This window comes from Neofelis nebulosa, chromosome 9 (assembly GCF_028018385.1).
Source record: "Neofelis nebulosa isolate mNeoNeb1 chromosome 9, mNeoNeb1.pri, whole genome shotgun sequence".
NCBI classification, from domain to species: Eukaryota; Metazoa; Chordata; class Mammalia; order Carnivora; family Felidae; genus Neofelis; species Neofelis nebulosa.
In genome coordinates this window covers 125,477,097-125,493,495 of record NC_080790.1, presented here as the reverse complement: position 1 = coordinate 125,493,495, position 16,399 = coordinate 125,477,097, and the positions used below count along the sequence as shown (strand labels likewise).

Sequence of the window (16,399 nt, the reverse complement as noted above, 5' to 3'; positions counted from 1 at the left end):
CACCAAGCAACCTCCTCATTACACATGGGGAAATGAGGCAGAGAGCAGGGAAAGGACTTGGCCCAGGTCATACATCCAATTTTTGGTAGATCCATGATGGGGACTTGGGGCTCCTGATCAGCATTGAGGTTCCACTGACCAGACCTCAGCTCATGCTGCTCCCGCTGCCTTAGGAGAGTCTCCCTGTTTCCCTGCTCCCTTGCCTGTGTCATCCTGGGGTCTCAGCTTAGGTTCCATCTCCTCCAGGAAGCCTTCTCCATTCCACCCTCCCAAGCCTGCTTTATGAGTGTCCATCATATCCCAGATTTCTGTGGCTTTTCTGTCGCTAGTGGCCACACGGGATGTAACTGTCTCTTCCACCAGACTATGAGCTCTGGGTGGGCAGGCATGTCTTGTTTGTTGTTTTAAATTTTTTAAATGCTTATTTATTTTTGAGAGAGAGAGAGAGAGAGAGAGAGAGAGAGAGAGAGAGAGAGAGAATATGTGTGTGTGTGTAAGGCAGGGGACGGACAGAGAACAAGGGAAACAGAGGTGTGAAGCAGGCTCTGCATTGACAGCACAGAGCCCAATGTGGGGCTTGAACTCACAAACGGTGAGATCATGACCTGAGCGGAAGTCAGACACTTAACTGACTGAGCCACCCAGGAGCCCCTTGTTTGTCATTTTAAACCCACTACCTAGTACCATGCATGGTCAATATTTGCTGAATAGGTAACTCGATGAAGGGATGGGTAGATGGATGGAAGGATGAATGAATGAAAAAAAATCAATGGATAAATTCTAGATCCTTAACCTAGAAGGGGATTCAAATGGTTGTCCAAGAGTTAAATTCAACCTTTATGGAGGTAATGCATTTATCACCTCTTTAATGCAAAAGTAAGTTGCAGATAGAGAATTTCACTCACATTTCCATTCCAGGGCTCACTCCACTGAGCCATACTTGTGCATTCCTTCATTCAGTCAACAAACATTTATGGAGCATCACCTACATGCCAGGCCCTATACTAGGTCACCTGCCCCTCCAAGCCAGGTTGCTCACCCTGACTCGGCATCAATAATCCCATCTTATTGAGCAATTACTACCTGTCCAGCTCTGTGCTGAGCACTGCAGAGGATAAGCCTGGGCCAGGTGCTCAAGGAAACTAGAACCAGAAGTCTTACCCTTCAAGAAATGGGGAAGAGTGTGCAGTAGGTAAGAATATAGGTTTGAGTGCTAGATAGTCTGAAGTTCAAATCCAAGCTCTGCCATCTCCTGGTTGTATAACCTTGGGCAAATTAGCCAATCTCCCTGTGCCTCAGTTTCCTTATCTGCAAAATGGAGATAATAACAATTCCTACCTCAGAGGTACTGTGTTGCAAGCAAGAAGTGGCATAATCCACATCAAGTCTTTAGAATGGTGCCTTAGTGAGCATTCCAGAAACTGTGGTCATCTTCCTCTTCGTTACCGTTATTACCGGAGGTGATCTCCATGTTGGTGGGGCCTAGCACTAAGGGCAGTGGGCAATGCCTGGGCACATGGTGGGTCCCCTCTAACATGTAAGGAGGTAAGTTAGCAAGCAAGCCTTTGAAGTCCAGGCATCTTGATATGGTAAAATTAAATCGGGCTTTGCACAAAGACATAACTATAAGGACATTCTGTAAAAACGCAGGTGGAAAGTCAGTAGATGGGATGGGGAAAGGAGAGCCAACAACATTGTAAAGATAGTCAGCAGACACCAAACTATCCCTGAAAATATAGGAAGAAGATGGGAGAGAGAAGACGGAATGGCGAAAGGGAACAGTGAGATCCTCCACGAGTGTAGGAGGGCAACTGCGATCGGAAACAGCTACATCAAGAAGGAGAAGGCTTAGCATTTTATTTAGAGCCCGAAGAAACAGTTAAAAGAATCAGAAATGGTGCCCCCTGGGAAGGAGGCTTTAGCAGGGAATGTGGAGTGGGGGGACTGTTTGAATTTAAATGTGTGCAGATATTATTTTGGTAAAAACGTTTCAGGGAAAGAGAAAAGATGAAAGGAAAGAAAAGAAGGAAGGGAGGAGGTAGGGAGAGGAGGAAGGGAGGAGGGGACAGAAGGGAAAGGAGAAAAAGGACAGAACCAAGCCCCTGGAGCCCATGTGCCTTGTCAAGGCACATCAGCTCTCTGAACCTGGTTTTCCTCGTCTGGGAAACAGCGAATGCAAACAGCCTCTCCCAGTTGTTGTCCTGCAGAGGGAGGCTGTGAATGTAGGGCACACCACAGGAGAAGTGTGACAGAGGGTCTGGAGCATCGGGGGCGGGAGGGAGGGGCGGACTGTACCTGGGTCAAAGAAGATGATGGCTTTGAGGCAGGCATACTCATTGTCATCTATCTGCAGCTCCTGGAAGGGCAGCACCAGCTCGTCGAGGATGCGCACGGACACCCGGCTCATCTCTGCCAGCTCCGGGCAGTGCCGAGGGACGATGTAGTCATTGCCTGGGTGGGTTGGGAAGGAAAGGGGATCAAGACACCCCCTTGGGTGTACGCTTCTCCCCAGCTTTGCGTAGGCCCTGTCCTTTGCGGCTGCAATGCAACTGGTGCCCGTGGGAGAAGGCCCCATGGGGATTATCATGCCCATTTCACAGATGAAGAAATGGAGGCCCAGATGAAAGGAATGAGTTGCTTGAGGTCATCGGACTGGGCCTGGAGCCTGGCTTTCTAGGAGCCTTTCACATCACCCGTGCTCCATTCTCTGACATGACCCGTAAGAGTAGTGACATTCGAGGGCCACTTAGGAGGCAACAACACATCAAGGTTAAGGGCCCAGATTCTAGAACTAGACTGCCTGGGGTTGAAATCCAGTTCCACCACTAACTAACCATATATATTTGGATAAATTACTTTCTGTGCTTCAGTTTTTTTCATCTGCAAAATGGGGATAAATAACAGAGCCTACCTCCTAGGGTCGTTGTATTAAAGGAGTAGTGTTTGTAAAGTGTTAAGACTAGGATCTGGCCCATAGTGTGATCTATACGAGCATCTAAAATAATAAATAAACACGCCATGGGAGCAGACGTGACATAGGCCAAGGTTTGTGCCATTCCTGGCTGCGTCTTGCCCCTGCTCCAGAAAGCACTCAGAGTGCAAGGGCAATTCCAGGGATAACCCCTACTGTGCTCTAACTTTAACCTTGGAGGCCTTCCTTGCCTGGTGTCCACACTTCTTGCATCTGAGTAGAGGATCCAGATGGGAACACTGGGAAAAGTCTATTCCTTTTTTTTTTTTTTTTTTTAATGTTTACTTATTTATTTTGAGAGAGAGAGAGAGAGAGAACGAGAGCAAGCAAGCAGGGGAGGGGCAGAAAAGGAGGAAGAGAGAGAATCCCAAGCAAGGCTCCACACTGTCAGTGCAGAGCTTGACATGGGGCTCAATCTCACAAACCTTGAGATCATGACCTGAGCCAAGATCAAGAGTCAAACGCTTAACCGACTGAGCCACCCAGGTGCCCTGGGAAGAGGCTACTCTTGATCTTTCTCCCTTGCCCCTGCATGCCACCTTGGAAGTCTCCTGTGCCCGGGTGCATTCCACACTGGGCATGCCCTCCGCAGAGCCCTGGTTGGGGCAGGCATCCTGCTTACCTAGAAGCAGAACGTCCTTGAACACCATGGATCGCTTGGTGGCTCCAAGCAGCAGGTGCTCACCGGCATGGGCTCTGAGCAGGGCCACCTGGAAGAGAAAAGGGATGGTGTCTGGCCGTGGGACTCCTGAAAAGCTGTCTGCACCCCCTGGAAAGTTGCTCCTAGCCAACTCAGTGACCCTGGGAAAGCTGGCTTAATGCTTCCCTTGCCTTTACCTGCCTGAACTACAATAAAAGGGCTTCAGAAAGCTGTCGCCTTCCTCCTACAACGGAGAAAACCTGGAAAAGGTTCAACAGGAACCTGGAAGGGAAAAGAACATGCACTCAGAGCTAGGAGGCCAGATGCTAACTTTATCTTTGAACTGCTGTGGCCTTGGGCAAGCTGCCTCTTCTCTCTGGGCCTTGTTTCTGTGCCTGATGAAACTTAACACCATTCTGGGTGTTTTTGTTTTTGTTTTTGCAGCAGAGTTTCATCAGACTCTCAAGAGGGTCTATGAGCCAGGAAGATCTAAAACCATAGGTCCCGAACTCCTACCCGTGGACCAGCTACGGAAGATTATGAAGAGTATTTTGTAAAATGCAGATTCTTAGGCTCTACTCCCAGAGATTCTGAGTCTGTAAAAGTGGGCCCAAGGATCTGTATTTAACAAGCTCTCCAGTGATTCTGATGTGCAATTGTGTTTGGGAAATCCCTACTCTGGAAGATCTCCAGGGTACCTGCTCACTTGACATTGTAAGATTCTAGGATTCTGAGAGTGAGTTCCAAGCATTTGGACATGGGTGTTGGTTCCCAAAGCAAAGGCGTGAGCACTGGTCCTTGGCAGGGGATGGGCTTGACATATTCCTTCCCTGCAGAGAAGACAAAGCAGCTTTGGAAGACTGAAGTCCGAGGCAGGGGCCCGGCCAGGAGGACACTGTCAGTCCTTTCCGAACCATCTGCTTTGGTGTTTATGTCAGGCCCAGAGGATGGGAAAAATGGCAACTGGTGAAAATAGTCACAGGCTGGTCACCTCAACGATCTTGTCTGCAAGGTTGGATTGGGGAATTTTGGAGACTTTTTTAGCAGGCTAAACTAGGACGCAAAAATGTTTTGATTGTTCCTTCTCTCATTTATCAAATGTCGAGTGCCTACTAAGCGACAGACACTTCTTAGGAAGGAAGGACAAGACAGATGGAGGGAGGTGAGAGTCACGTGAGAAAGAGATATGGGACAAGAGGGGCTACGCTGGGTGGGGAGGGCAGAGAAATTCTCTCTAAGGAGGCGAAACTGTCTAAGGCATGGAAGGCAGCTGGCACACAATAAACCGTCAATAAATATTTATTTGAAAGAAGAAAGGAAGGAATGGGTGAAGGGATGAATGAATGAATGAATGAATGAGCAAACTAGTTAACTTCCTTTCCAGATCCAGCCCCTCCTGGGCAGCCACCAGCTCTTCTTCATCTATTCTCCCATGGTCACACCTTATGAGGGTGACAAGAAAAGAGGAGAATGGTAAAGAGGCCTGCAGGTGAGTCCACGTTCTACAACCAGGACAAAGGAGGCCAAGGATGTTTATTATCAAGCACCTCCCATTCTCAAGGTGCTGTGGAGGGCTTTCGCCACCGACCCCAGTGACTCTCAAACCGAGGGGGCAAGAGACCTGCAGTCAGATCCCAGCCCTGTGGCTGCCTTGCTCTGCGACCTGGGGCAGACCGCTTTCCCTCTCTAGACCTTAGCCCCTGTATTCAATGCTACTCAGCCTCCTGGGTTTCAATGGATTGGTGCCCAAAACAAATGAAGAAGCAAACTTGGAAAGTGGCTCCTGGAGCAATGTTGACAGATTTGGGGTGTCCTTTGGAGGACAGTGTCCCCCAACTCTCCCACGTGTGCCCCAACTATCTTGGGCAAGATGGGCTCCTTATACACCATGAACGGGGAGCTGGGAGCCCTCCTGACATGGCAGCTATTCTGGGGGTGGGCAGGCAGGGGGTGCGGGGATGTTAATGATTGTCCTGCGTTGCTGGCCACCCATCACTGCTCTCTAAGAATGCTCTGAGCCCCAGCCAGGGAGGTTTGGGTGGGAAATTGAGGTTAACAATTGTTCAGCTTGGGGGTATCTTATTGCCCTGCTGAGCCCCTGGGAAGGAGCAGAAGGGATTAAACATTAATACAGACTCTCCAGCAGAGGAGACCAGGGCCAGCACATAAGGAACAGGGGTAAAGGCAGGGACAACTCGGCCGAGATCCCTGGCCTGTTATCCTTCCCAAAGTGGGGAGGGATCTATGGGACAGAGCATCTGATCCAGGTCCCAGTGTGAAGGTGAGGACCAGCCACACCAGTGTTTCCACAGTGTGTCGACCCTAGCATACAAATAGGTGCTCCAGGAGAGTCTGGGGGTCAGGGGAGTTTGAGAAGCCCTGGGTTTCACAAAGTTCAGTTGCACAAAGTTCAGTTTCACAAAGTTCAGTTCACAAAGTTCACTTCTCAGAAACTTTAATAGACTAACACACATTGCCAATGTTTTGTGCAAATGTGCACACTAGAGAAGCAAATGCACCAGGAGCTGAGGTCTGGGGCACTGTCCACTGGTGCCCCTGAGCTCCCTCCCTCCCAGCTGAGAAGGTGACCCAGTCCAGCAACCCTTTCCCAGAAAGTGTCTGCAGAGGCCTAGGGGGTGCCTGGTCAGGAGCCATCATTTGCAATATCTGTGAAACTCACCTGTCCTCAGAAATGTACCCATGCCTCCCTGGGACCTTTCCGGTATTCCAAAGAATGTACGTGGGAAATAAAATGCTGAGTGAAACCATCTTGGTGGGATACAAGAAAGTGACACTTGGGGAGGCCAGCTGCGGCCTGGGCACAATGGAGGTGCTCCGTTAAATGATCGTTTCAAATAGTGATGTCTTTAATTTTTTATGAAGCAGATATTATAATTCCCACTTTACAGATAAGAAAACTGAGGCTCAGAGAGAGGAAGCAATTTGCCCAAGATCACACAAAGCACCAGTCTTAGAGCCAGGGCTCAAGCTCAAATCTCCTGATCCCTGGCTCTGGGGCCCTGTCAACATGTCCCCAGGAGACCTGTCTCGTGCAGGAGTGCAGTGGCTAGAAGCCTGGACTTTGGAGCTTGCCCGCCAAAGCACACTTGCATGCACAGTGTTCTAATCCCAGCTGTGCTGGGTACTAGCTGTGTGACCCTGAGCAGGTCACTTAAGCTCTCTGTGCCCCAGTTTCATCACCTATAAGATGGGGATGATAACAGTACCTATCTCATAGGGCTGTTGGATGGATTAAATGAGTTAATATTTGTATAGTGATTTACACAGCTCGAGACACACACGAGCACCATGTGTGTTTCGTTAAATAAAATCAAACCAGTCCAAGGCTATATCCCAGGTGGGCCAGCAGGATCTACCTGCCCAGTGCCCCCATGCCCACAGACCATGTCTCCTCTCACCTGGTCATCCAGAGGGAGCTCGCAGAAAGCAGGAATGTACTTGGCCCACTCAACGAGCACCAGCAACTGCTCCTTCATGGACTCGCACACATCGGCGATGCTGGCGATCTTTTTCGCCCGAATGTCTCCGTTGATCCCAGAGACGGGGGAGGTGATCTGGGGGAAGAGAAGGAAAATGCTGAGGATGGCCAAGCCCTCCTACAGTCTCTGTCCTTTGCACAGAGCGCCCTCCCTCCAGATAGTTTCCCGGTCTGCAAAAGGGGAGATGGACTACAGATGCCTTCTAGGCTCCGGAGGAAGCTCAGAGGCAGGTAGAGAGCAGAAAGGATGCTGAAGAAGTCAGCTATGAGGGAGGAGGCCTCCCCCCCGGGCCTTCACCTGCTGCCCAATTCCCAATGTCAGCTTCTTAGAACCCCAAGGAGACTCTCGGCCCTACAGGAGAAGCGGGGCAAAAATCATCATCCTCATCTGATAGGTAAAGAAACCAGCCCAGAGAGGTGCTGTGACTTGCCCAAGGTCACAGAGCAGGGGACGGGCTGAGCCCCAGTTTGCTAATCTGTCTGCTTGTGCACTAATCTGTTCTCTTAGGGCTCAGGTGATCTCAGGCCCTCATGACAGTAAACTCTGCTTGGCCTGCAGAACACATGCATGCAAAGGGTCGGACTAGAAAGTGCCACAGTGTGCCAGACCCGAGTTTGAGTTCTGCCTTTGCTACTAAACTGGCTGTATGACACTGGACTCGGTTTCCCTTCTGTGATATCCCAGGACCCTTCTAGCTGTTGCTTCAGGACCTGGCTGGAGAGGACAGGGGTGGAGGTGAGACCCCTCCTTGGTGTGGGGGATCCCCAGGTGGGTAGAGGGTCATCCCAGTACCTGCTGGGACAGGACCTCGGCCTGCAACAATGCATTGATGGAGGGCAGGCTGCTGTCCTCGTAGCTTGATCGGCGAGTGCTGATCCGGTCCCGCTCATTTTGCACAGCTGGGAGGAGGAGAGAGCGATGAGGAGGGAGGCCAGGGATGGGGTGGAGGGGAGGGTGGTCCCCTGACTGCTGAGGAGCGGGTGAGGCACGAGGGGAGAGAGCTCGACCCAGCAGGAGATACTGAAGGGCTGAACTGGAGTAAAGGAAACACGGTTGGAGGTGGGAATAGGAGGGAGCACCCAGGGGGCAGAGCCCGGCTCAGCGTGTGGGAATGAGGAGAGATGCATTCCAACCCAGCACGTGGGAGAAACTTCAAAGCACCAGAACTGCCCCCAACACAACGGGGTGCTGAGGGAGTGATCCACCCGTCCCCGGACGGATGCAACACAGTGATGCCTTGGAGAGGGTTTAAGATGGGTCTTGAGTATTGAAGAGGGGATCTGTCTAGATGACAGATGTTTAAGCTCTGTTTTGGAGAAGGGGCCCTTTTTTCACAGATGAAAGTGGGTAAAATAAGCAAAAAATGCCTCTGGGTGACACAGAGATGGCCCAGGGGTTCCTGAACACGGAGACGGAAAGCCTGGAAAAGGGGATCTGGAGGCCCCCACCTGCCTGGCACATGCTCCAGGCTAACCTCAGAGACAGCAAGAAGCAGCCCTGGGCCCCTCCCGTCCCACCGGTGCACTCTCCTCCAGGAACTCAGAAATCTGGGCCTCCACCTACGGGGGCCCCCACACCTCCCTGCACATCCCCATCCATGTCAGTCCTGGCCTAAGATTTAAGATGGACCTTCTGTTGCCCTGGCCATCCCCTAGAGTCCAAGAGGCCTCACTGTGGAACGAGGCTTTGCTGAAGCTGGCAGGAGGGAGCACGAGGCGGCCGGAGACCTGGGTGGCTGTCTGGAATTTGCCACTTACTCTGTGTGCTGGTAGAAATCAAGTCCTCTCTTGGGGCCTCGGTTTCCCCATCTATAAACTTTTTCCCTCCCAGACCCGCTCCTCTTCAGTCTTGCCCACGTCAGGAATAGGCTAGTTTATTCTTCCTCTCCCAGCCTGGGAGTCCTCTCTTTATTTCACGGGCCGCCTCTGCTCACGCCCACGTGCTGTCCGGAATCCCCACAGAATCCACGCGTGCCCCCTCCCCCGCCCCCCCGCTCCAGTCTGGACCCTGCTACGTCTTCCCTCGAGCAGCTCAGCCTCTCCTCCCTGGTCTCTTTGCTTTTGGCCTCGCCTTGACCGTCTGGGCACCTCGCAGAAGACGAGGGGATCCGCTAACACTGAACTCAGTCACGATCCCCCACTGCTCAAAACCAGTGACTCCCCGGCCCATATGGAGTGAAGCCACAACCCCTACCGTGGCCCCTCTTCTCGGGTCCCACTCCACCCGCTCTCGATCAGCACCTCTGCCAAGGATTCTGACCCCACCCCCCAGCTTAGCCTCTTGACTTCTCGCCTGGTTCCGTGCCAACGTCACCTTCTCCGAGACACCCTCTCTGACCATCCTGCCCGACGTGGCATCCCTCCCTCATGCTCTGCCCTTTATTTACACTGCTTCACTTTTCTTTGGGGCCCTTATTGTAGAATCCTTTGTTCATTCTTTACTCTCTGTCCCTCGATGGGAAGGAAAGCTCCAGAATGCTAGCACTACGGTCCTGTTCGCTGCCGTAGCCCCAGTGACTAGAACGCAGCTTGGCGCACAGTGGGTGCTCAGTACGTGTTTGTCAGGTGAATGCAACAAGTTTTGGTTCCCAGTTGGGCCCGATGCCCTCTCTCTCCACGGGACCCCCACATTGCAGCCATCCAGCTTCCTCTCGATTTCACACAGTCTTGAAGTCAGAGAATGAAAATCAAAGAATCTGAACGGAGCCCCGGAGTGGGTGGGGTATGACCGAGGTCCCAGGTAAGAAATCTCTCTTGCGACCCACCTCCCAGGAGAGGACCGGCTCCCGGGACTGCTCCCCTGCACACGTAGTGGCCCTGCCCACTGCCGACACCCCTCCCATGGCTGCCAGCGCCCGCACCCACCAGGGCGCCGAGTGGAGGCGGGCCCAATAAAAGGGCCGCTGTCAGCAGCTGCGGATTGGGCTCCTCAAGGTTAGCCGGTGTTATCAGTGCCCAGCAAGAGCTCAGTCACGGAATGATGTTTTCCAAATGTTTGCTCAGTATTAGCAGGGTCGGGGACCTAATGTAACTTCTATTGAATATTAACCGACCCGGCCAGAGGCAGAGAGGAGGATGAACCTGTCTTCCCAGAGAACCCCTGGACAGGGCCCATGGGGGGCTGGGCTGGGGTTCTGAGGAAAGACCCATCAGACCACCCCGGCCCACCACCAACCTGTACCTGCTGCACTCACCCTTGGCCCAGCTTCCTGAGTGGGCTTCCGTCCAGGAGCTGGGCATTTGTCCCGGGTCTGCCAGTCAAGACCCAGGTAGGTGTTGTCTCAGGTTATAGGAGAGAATTCAAGACCTGCTGTTGGGCCCACTGACCCCCAGCTTTCTCCCCAGAGTCTTCTTGCCTTCAAGGGAACCCACTTCTGGCCACCATGGAATATCCTCTGGCCAAGACTCACAGGCCTGTGGGATTTGGAGCCCTTCCCTGTGGTCAAGAGGAAGTTTCAGGAACCTAGACCAGAGAAGATGCCTCCAGGCTGAGCCTCCCAATGTCCATCCAGGGAGCTTGGTGTCTGCCCAGCTCAGGGGAGCCCAAGTTCTAGTCCTGACCCCACCCAATCATGTCACCTGTCTGGCTTGAATTTCCCCATCTGTAAAGTAGGGAGGGGGTAGATTTGACGCCCTTGCATACGCCCGGCCGGTCCGTAAATCCTGTGTTTGCAGCAAATGCTTTCCTGTCATCAGGGACCACTTTTGTGGTTCAATTCCTGAATCCTAAGGCCATCAAAGAAGAGAAATGAAAACTTGTCCCAAGTCTCTGGATCACGGAGGCTTCCACTGAGAATCTCTCTTGGCTTTGAGGACTTCCCAGCAGGCTAACAAGGGGCGTTGGGACTAGCAGACTTGGGTAGACCTGGTAATCCTCTTTCTTCCCAGAGCTTGACGGTGACAGCAACTGACTACTTTTCTGCCCTGGCCTAGTCTCGAAGCAACCAAGCTACTGCATGCATCATGATCTTCCGGTTGACCAAGGCGTGCAAATAAGTGTCAACATCTACAGGCCGACACTCACCTGCCATCAGCCAATCTTCCCATCCTCCTGGCATAAAGCTGCCTTCCCTGAGCCATGAAGCACTGGCTATTTTCAAGGTTATGCCAAGGCAGAACGGCCTGGAGCTCCCCTTCCCCTTCCAGAAGCCAGGACACGGGTCTGCTGTCTCCTTGGCAGCTCAAGGGGAGGACCAGGGAACAAACACACATGTCCCCATGGGGAGTGGTACATCAGTGAGTGTGTAGCTGGACTCACAGAGCTGGAAGGCACCATTATCACCTTCCTCACTTTATGGATGGGAAAACCAGAGTCCAGAAGGAATGTCCCTGAAGTGACACCCATGCCAACGCCTCTGGAGGTTTAGCAAGAGACACATATGAAGACTGAACACATGCAGGCACCAGGCCACATACGGCCCAGGAAGGCTGTCGATCCTTCTGCTGCCTGCCTGTCACAAGGCCTGAAACTTTACCATGAGACATCCACGCTCTCGAACTTGAAACCTTAGGCTGTTGGGGAGTAAAACCACCGGCTGTGAGAACCATAGACCACGAGGCCCCTAGACTGCAGTTCTCAGGCTTGTCCTTGCCTCCAGCCGCTCATCCACATGCCACAGTCCCGCCTGTCACATTCCTCATTCCACAATGTGGTACCCAACTCAGAGGAGAGAGACTCGACCTCACTGAGAACTGGGTAGGGGGAGGTGGGGGGTGTCGACCTTTGAAAAAGGCCCTCCCCATCTGAGAGTCCCCGATCCCTCCCAGATCTGGGAGCTACCATGGTGGAGTTGGCAACAGGAGGGGAACTTGGGGACCACCCACTGCTTCATAGGGGTCAGCAGGCCCAACTCCCTAACAGGACTCATGAGCAAGTCCCCTCAGGGGTGGCATGCAGACATACGTCCTAGGGAGGGGTCGGGGAGAACAGGGGCTCCGAGGCAGAGACGGGGAGGGGTGCCCTCCCTTCGCATGGGCGAAGTCGGCTTGGGAAGGCTGGTCCCAGCTTCCTACCCTGGGGTGCGGTGTGTCGGGGGGTGTCATACAGGACCGGATGGGGGGCTGGGTGTGCCACACGGCTGCAGGCTAGGGGTGAAGGTCTGGTGCCCGAGCTGGGGGAGGGGAGTGGAGGGGAGAAGGAGATGAAGAAGTTAAAGGATTTTTGCTTCCTGAGCTCAGGCTGCCAACATTTTAAATGTTCCTGAGGTCTGGAGGTCATAAAGGAGGCAGCGTTGAGGGACCACAAGACAGCACTGAACTCTAGTCTGGAGCACTGGGTGCAAACCTCGGATCTTGCACTGACAAGCTGTGTGGCCTTAGGCAAGTTGCTGAACCACTCTGGGCCTCGGTTCCCTCCTCCAGGAAGAGGGGGACTGACAATTCCCCGGCCACCTAGGGTGCCACGTCATCACTCGTGGAAAAGCCCAGCCCAGTGACTGGCATCTGCTGGTGGCAGGAGGCCTGGAAAGACCTTAATAAATGTGCTCTGGTCTTCCCCTCTGCCTCCACCCAGGTCAAGTCTGACACCTTGTTCCCACTCCCTAAAACATGAAAACTTTGGGCCACCTGATACTCAACACTGAAAACTAAGGAACGGGTGCACCTGTCCCTGGGACCGGAAGCTCAGGAAGAAAGCCCCCACCTCCCACCCCACGCTGTCTGCATGGTGGATACGTGGACGTGTGTAAGGTCATTCTCTGCTCTCTTCCTGTTCGAAAGAGTATATTAAGAGAAAACGCCCAAATGGGCTTCCCGTGGCGGTGAGGCAGGTACGGGTGGTGACGGCTGGGAACCTGAGCGCCCCAGAGTGCGAGTTTATCTCTTCCAATCTTTCTCAAGACCAAGCCCAGCCCCTCCCTGTGGTCAGATTGCCAGGCCCTCCCTCCTCTCAGCCATTAGCCATTCACCCTGGAGCCTGTCACCGAGTCATAAAGTGTGGCCGCAGTTGTAAATGACTGCCCAGGACTGCAGGTGTGGGTGGGGCGGCGGGGTGGAAGGGGGAGGGCCGAGGCTCACCTTCCTTCTTCATGCCAGCCCGGAAGCACTTCTTGAGCCTGCAGTAGCGGCACTGGTTCCTCTTGTCTTTGTCCACCACGCACTGCCGACTAAATCTGAAGAGGGCTTGGATGGTTGGATGGAGAAGGGACGGCCCTCCCATCCCAGGACTGAACTAGAACCCTGGCCACCTGTTGACTCCCAGCCTCCTCGCCTCCATCACAGGAGCTATGTGAACCACGAGAAAGGCCCTATGGACTCTCTGAGAATCCAACCCTGACCGGCTGAACATGGGGAAACTGAGGCTCAGAGAGGTGACCTGTAGCCCAGGATCGCTCGACCTGGTGGTAGAACTGGGTTTGGAAACTCTAGCCCCTTGCATACCAGGGCACTGCTATCACAGAATGTGATAGAGCCCATAGCAGGCTCCTGGTTATGGTTCAGAGTCAATACTTGGTTCACATAAGTGACTCTCTGGAGGGGGCATAAACAGAGGCAGTGCCCCACAGGGGTTATGGGTGGAGCCCTGAGTATCATCCTGGGCTCTGCCATTCATTCAAGCTGGATGACCTTGGACAAATTCCTGGCCCTCTCCAAGCCACAGCTTCCTCATCTATAAAATGGGAAGAATAATAGTCACCATGTCAGAGGGGTGTTGACAGGTAGAAATAAGATAATATGTGGACGGGGCTTGGCACAGCGTCAGCATATGCCAAATACTCATAACCGAATGCCATTATTTTATTATTGTTGTTTCTCATCACGGGAGATGCTTTTGAAGGCAGGATCCCGAGGAAGGCTTTGGGAAGCCCTTGGGGTATATGGAAAGGCCTGGGGCCAATCCCCTATTTGCCCCAGGAAAAGCATCGGGTTGAGGGATGGGCCCCATCCTCTGAGGCTTCACAGTGGGCTTGATCCCAAGCCTCATGGATCCTCATTTGCTAAATAAGAAAAGTAACAATGGGCTTGCGGGGCCAGTTAAATACATGCAAAGATTCAGTTTGTCTGGCATATAGTAAGTGCTCAGTAAAGGGCAGCTGGTAGCTTTATGCTCAGTAAATGAGGTTCCTAGAATGGATGTTCCCATTTGGGTCCCCAAAGCCTAAGAAACCAGAAGAAGCTTTAAGTCCTCAGAAGGAGGATGTTCCTGGGACCTAGTCCGGGAGTAGACAAACTGGGGAACATCATTAGCTCAAGTGGACCCACTTTCCAGCTAGAGAGATCAAGGCTCCAAGCAGGGGCTCCTCACCTGCAGGAGTACATGTGGTTCTTTCTCACACTCCTCCGGAAGAAGCCCTTGCAACCGTCACAGCTGGAGGCACCATAGTGTTTCCCTGTGGCCCGGTCCCCACAGATGGCGCACAGGGCGCTGACACCCAGGCTGTTGGGTGCGTTGAGGTTGGCACCTTCTGATGGGGATGTGTCTGCACCAGAGGAGACAAGAGTGAGAGCTCAGGAGGGACAGAAATTCACGTCCCAGAGGCCCTGCACCCCTGGTGGTTTAGATTCAGAAACCAATATGAGCGTCGTGGGGGTCTCCCCCCGGGGCTTCAGCCTCATTCAGACCGAGGTTCCCACTCCCCCAGTGACCTTGGGCAAGTCCCTTGGCATGCGGAATGCCCGTTTTGCATCATTACTTAGGGATGGTTGTGACACTGACTTCACAGAGTCCTTTGTGAGGACCTGTTTCTCCCCAAGGTGGAGAGAGCTGGGCCCAGCTTTCTCTGGGAAGTAATGAAAATCTGGCCACCCGCTCTGATGCATCTGACCCTTACAGACCGTGACTGGCGGGGCCGAGGGGGCTGTGGAAGGGACAAACACACCGTAGCATCTACTCAGGCCCTGCTCAGGTCCTGTCCCTCATTTCTCAATGTACCCACACGCCTTGCGAACTGTCCCGGGGAACAGGAAGACACGCACCAAAGACAGTGGCCCATTTGTCCTGCTGGGAGGGTCGTGGCAGGGATCTGGGTACCTCTAGAATATGTCCTGTCCCAGAGGCAAAATCTACTGCATCTCTATAAATCTGAGAAGGGGGACACGAGGCAGGTGGCAAAGATGGGGATGGGGTGCTTGGAGTCCTGGGTGCTACTGCTGCTGCTAACTCACCTGTGACTTTGGACAGATTCCTTTCCCTCGCTTCAAGTCGTACTGGGCCTCAGTTTCCCTAACTGTAACAGGTGGTGGTTCGACTGGTCTGGTTGTTTCCAATTTTTTTTTTTTTTTTGTTAATTTCAGTAGCTGAAGCATATTTTTGTAAGCAAATCTTCCACCTCTTGGAGAAGATACTAAATGCCATGGGCCATCTCCCCAGAAAAACGCGTGCATATGTACACCACACAGTCAGGCGCGCACACGTGTTTGCATAGAAACCTTGAATCTGACCTTGACTTCCCAGGGCACACCCCACTGAGAACCGGAGAGGGGCATCGCGCTGCAGTCAAGAGCACGCGCTCTGTAGCCCTCCTGCCAAGCTTCAGTCTCAGCTTGCCCACTTCTTAGCCATGTGTCGTCGGCTAAGACTCCTACGAGGATTCAGTGAATCAATGTATGTGACGTGCTTGGTACATAAAAAGCACTGCATCAGCATTTGTGAAATAAAATCTTCCCTGCAAAATCAAACTCCTGGAGCAGGTGTTGTCCAACCTCCGGGCATAAAAGGACACCGCTGCGTCTTTGCTGTCGCCTGGCTGAACATCTCCTAGACCCCAGAGGGTGCCCGGGGGCATAGCCCCCTCCACTTGGTGAATTATTCCCGGAGATGGGGATAATTGTTAAGCCGTGTCGGTGCCCTTTCTCCCTCAGCGTCACCTCCCCCAACCCCTGGGGAGATATGACCCCCACAACTCCTGGCCATTTCGGTGGAGGCTGGGGGCAGGGCTTCCTACATCCTGGGCAGAAGGGGCTGAGTGCCGCCTGGTGTATCACTTCACCCCTGGGTTCAGCTGATAGCCCCATTCTCCAAGCGAGCACACCAAGGCTCAGAAAGGACAAGTGACTTGCCCAGGGTCATCACACTGTTGTTAAGTAGAGGACGCAGATTTACACCCCGGGGGGTGCTGGACGACTCTGGCCAGGGCTGCTGTTGTTGGGGTGCCTGCTGAGGCCTCTGATAAACGAAGACCCTGCTGCTGCTGCTGCTGCTGCTGCTGCTGCTTCTGAATCTGGGGTGGGGGACGGCTGGGGATCTTTCCATGGAGCCCTGGAGGCACCAGCCCAGGATGTATTTAAAATGGGATCCCAACACTCAGACCCCTTCAAATGTCATAAGGAAACACAGCCCTTTCTTACAGAT

General features: G+C 53.0%; 1 protein-coding gene across 7 annotated transcripts in view; it reads right to left on the bottom strand.

The window, feature by feature from the left end:
• Positions 1–16,399, bottom strand: part of HNF4A (hepatocyte nuclear factor 4 alpha) — a 56,208-nt gene that overhangs the window by 5,136 nt on the left and 34,673 nt on the right. For all 7 annotated transcript variants that reach the window (XM_058685709.1, XM_058685710.1, XM_058685707.1 and 4 more), the window contains 6 exons: positions 14,354–14,528; positions 13,126–13,220; positions 7,904–8,010; positions 7,031–7,186; positions 3,594–3,681; positions 2,296–2,451 (listed from right to left, as the gene is read on the bottom strand). In XM_058685709.1, coding sequence (XP_058541692.1) covers positions 2,296–2,451; positions 3,594–3,681; positions 7,031–7,186; positions 7,904–8,010; positions 13,126–13,220; positions 14,354–14,528 — 777 coding nt within the window. The remainder of the gene's footprint in view (positions 1–2,295; positions 2,452–3,593; positions 3,682–7,030; positions 7,187–7,903; positions 8,011–13,125; positions 13,221–14,353; positions 14,529–16,399) is intronic.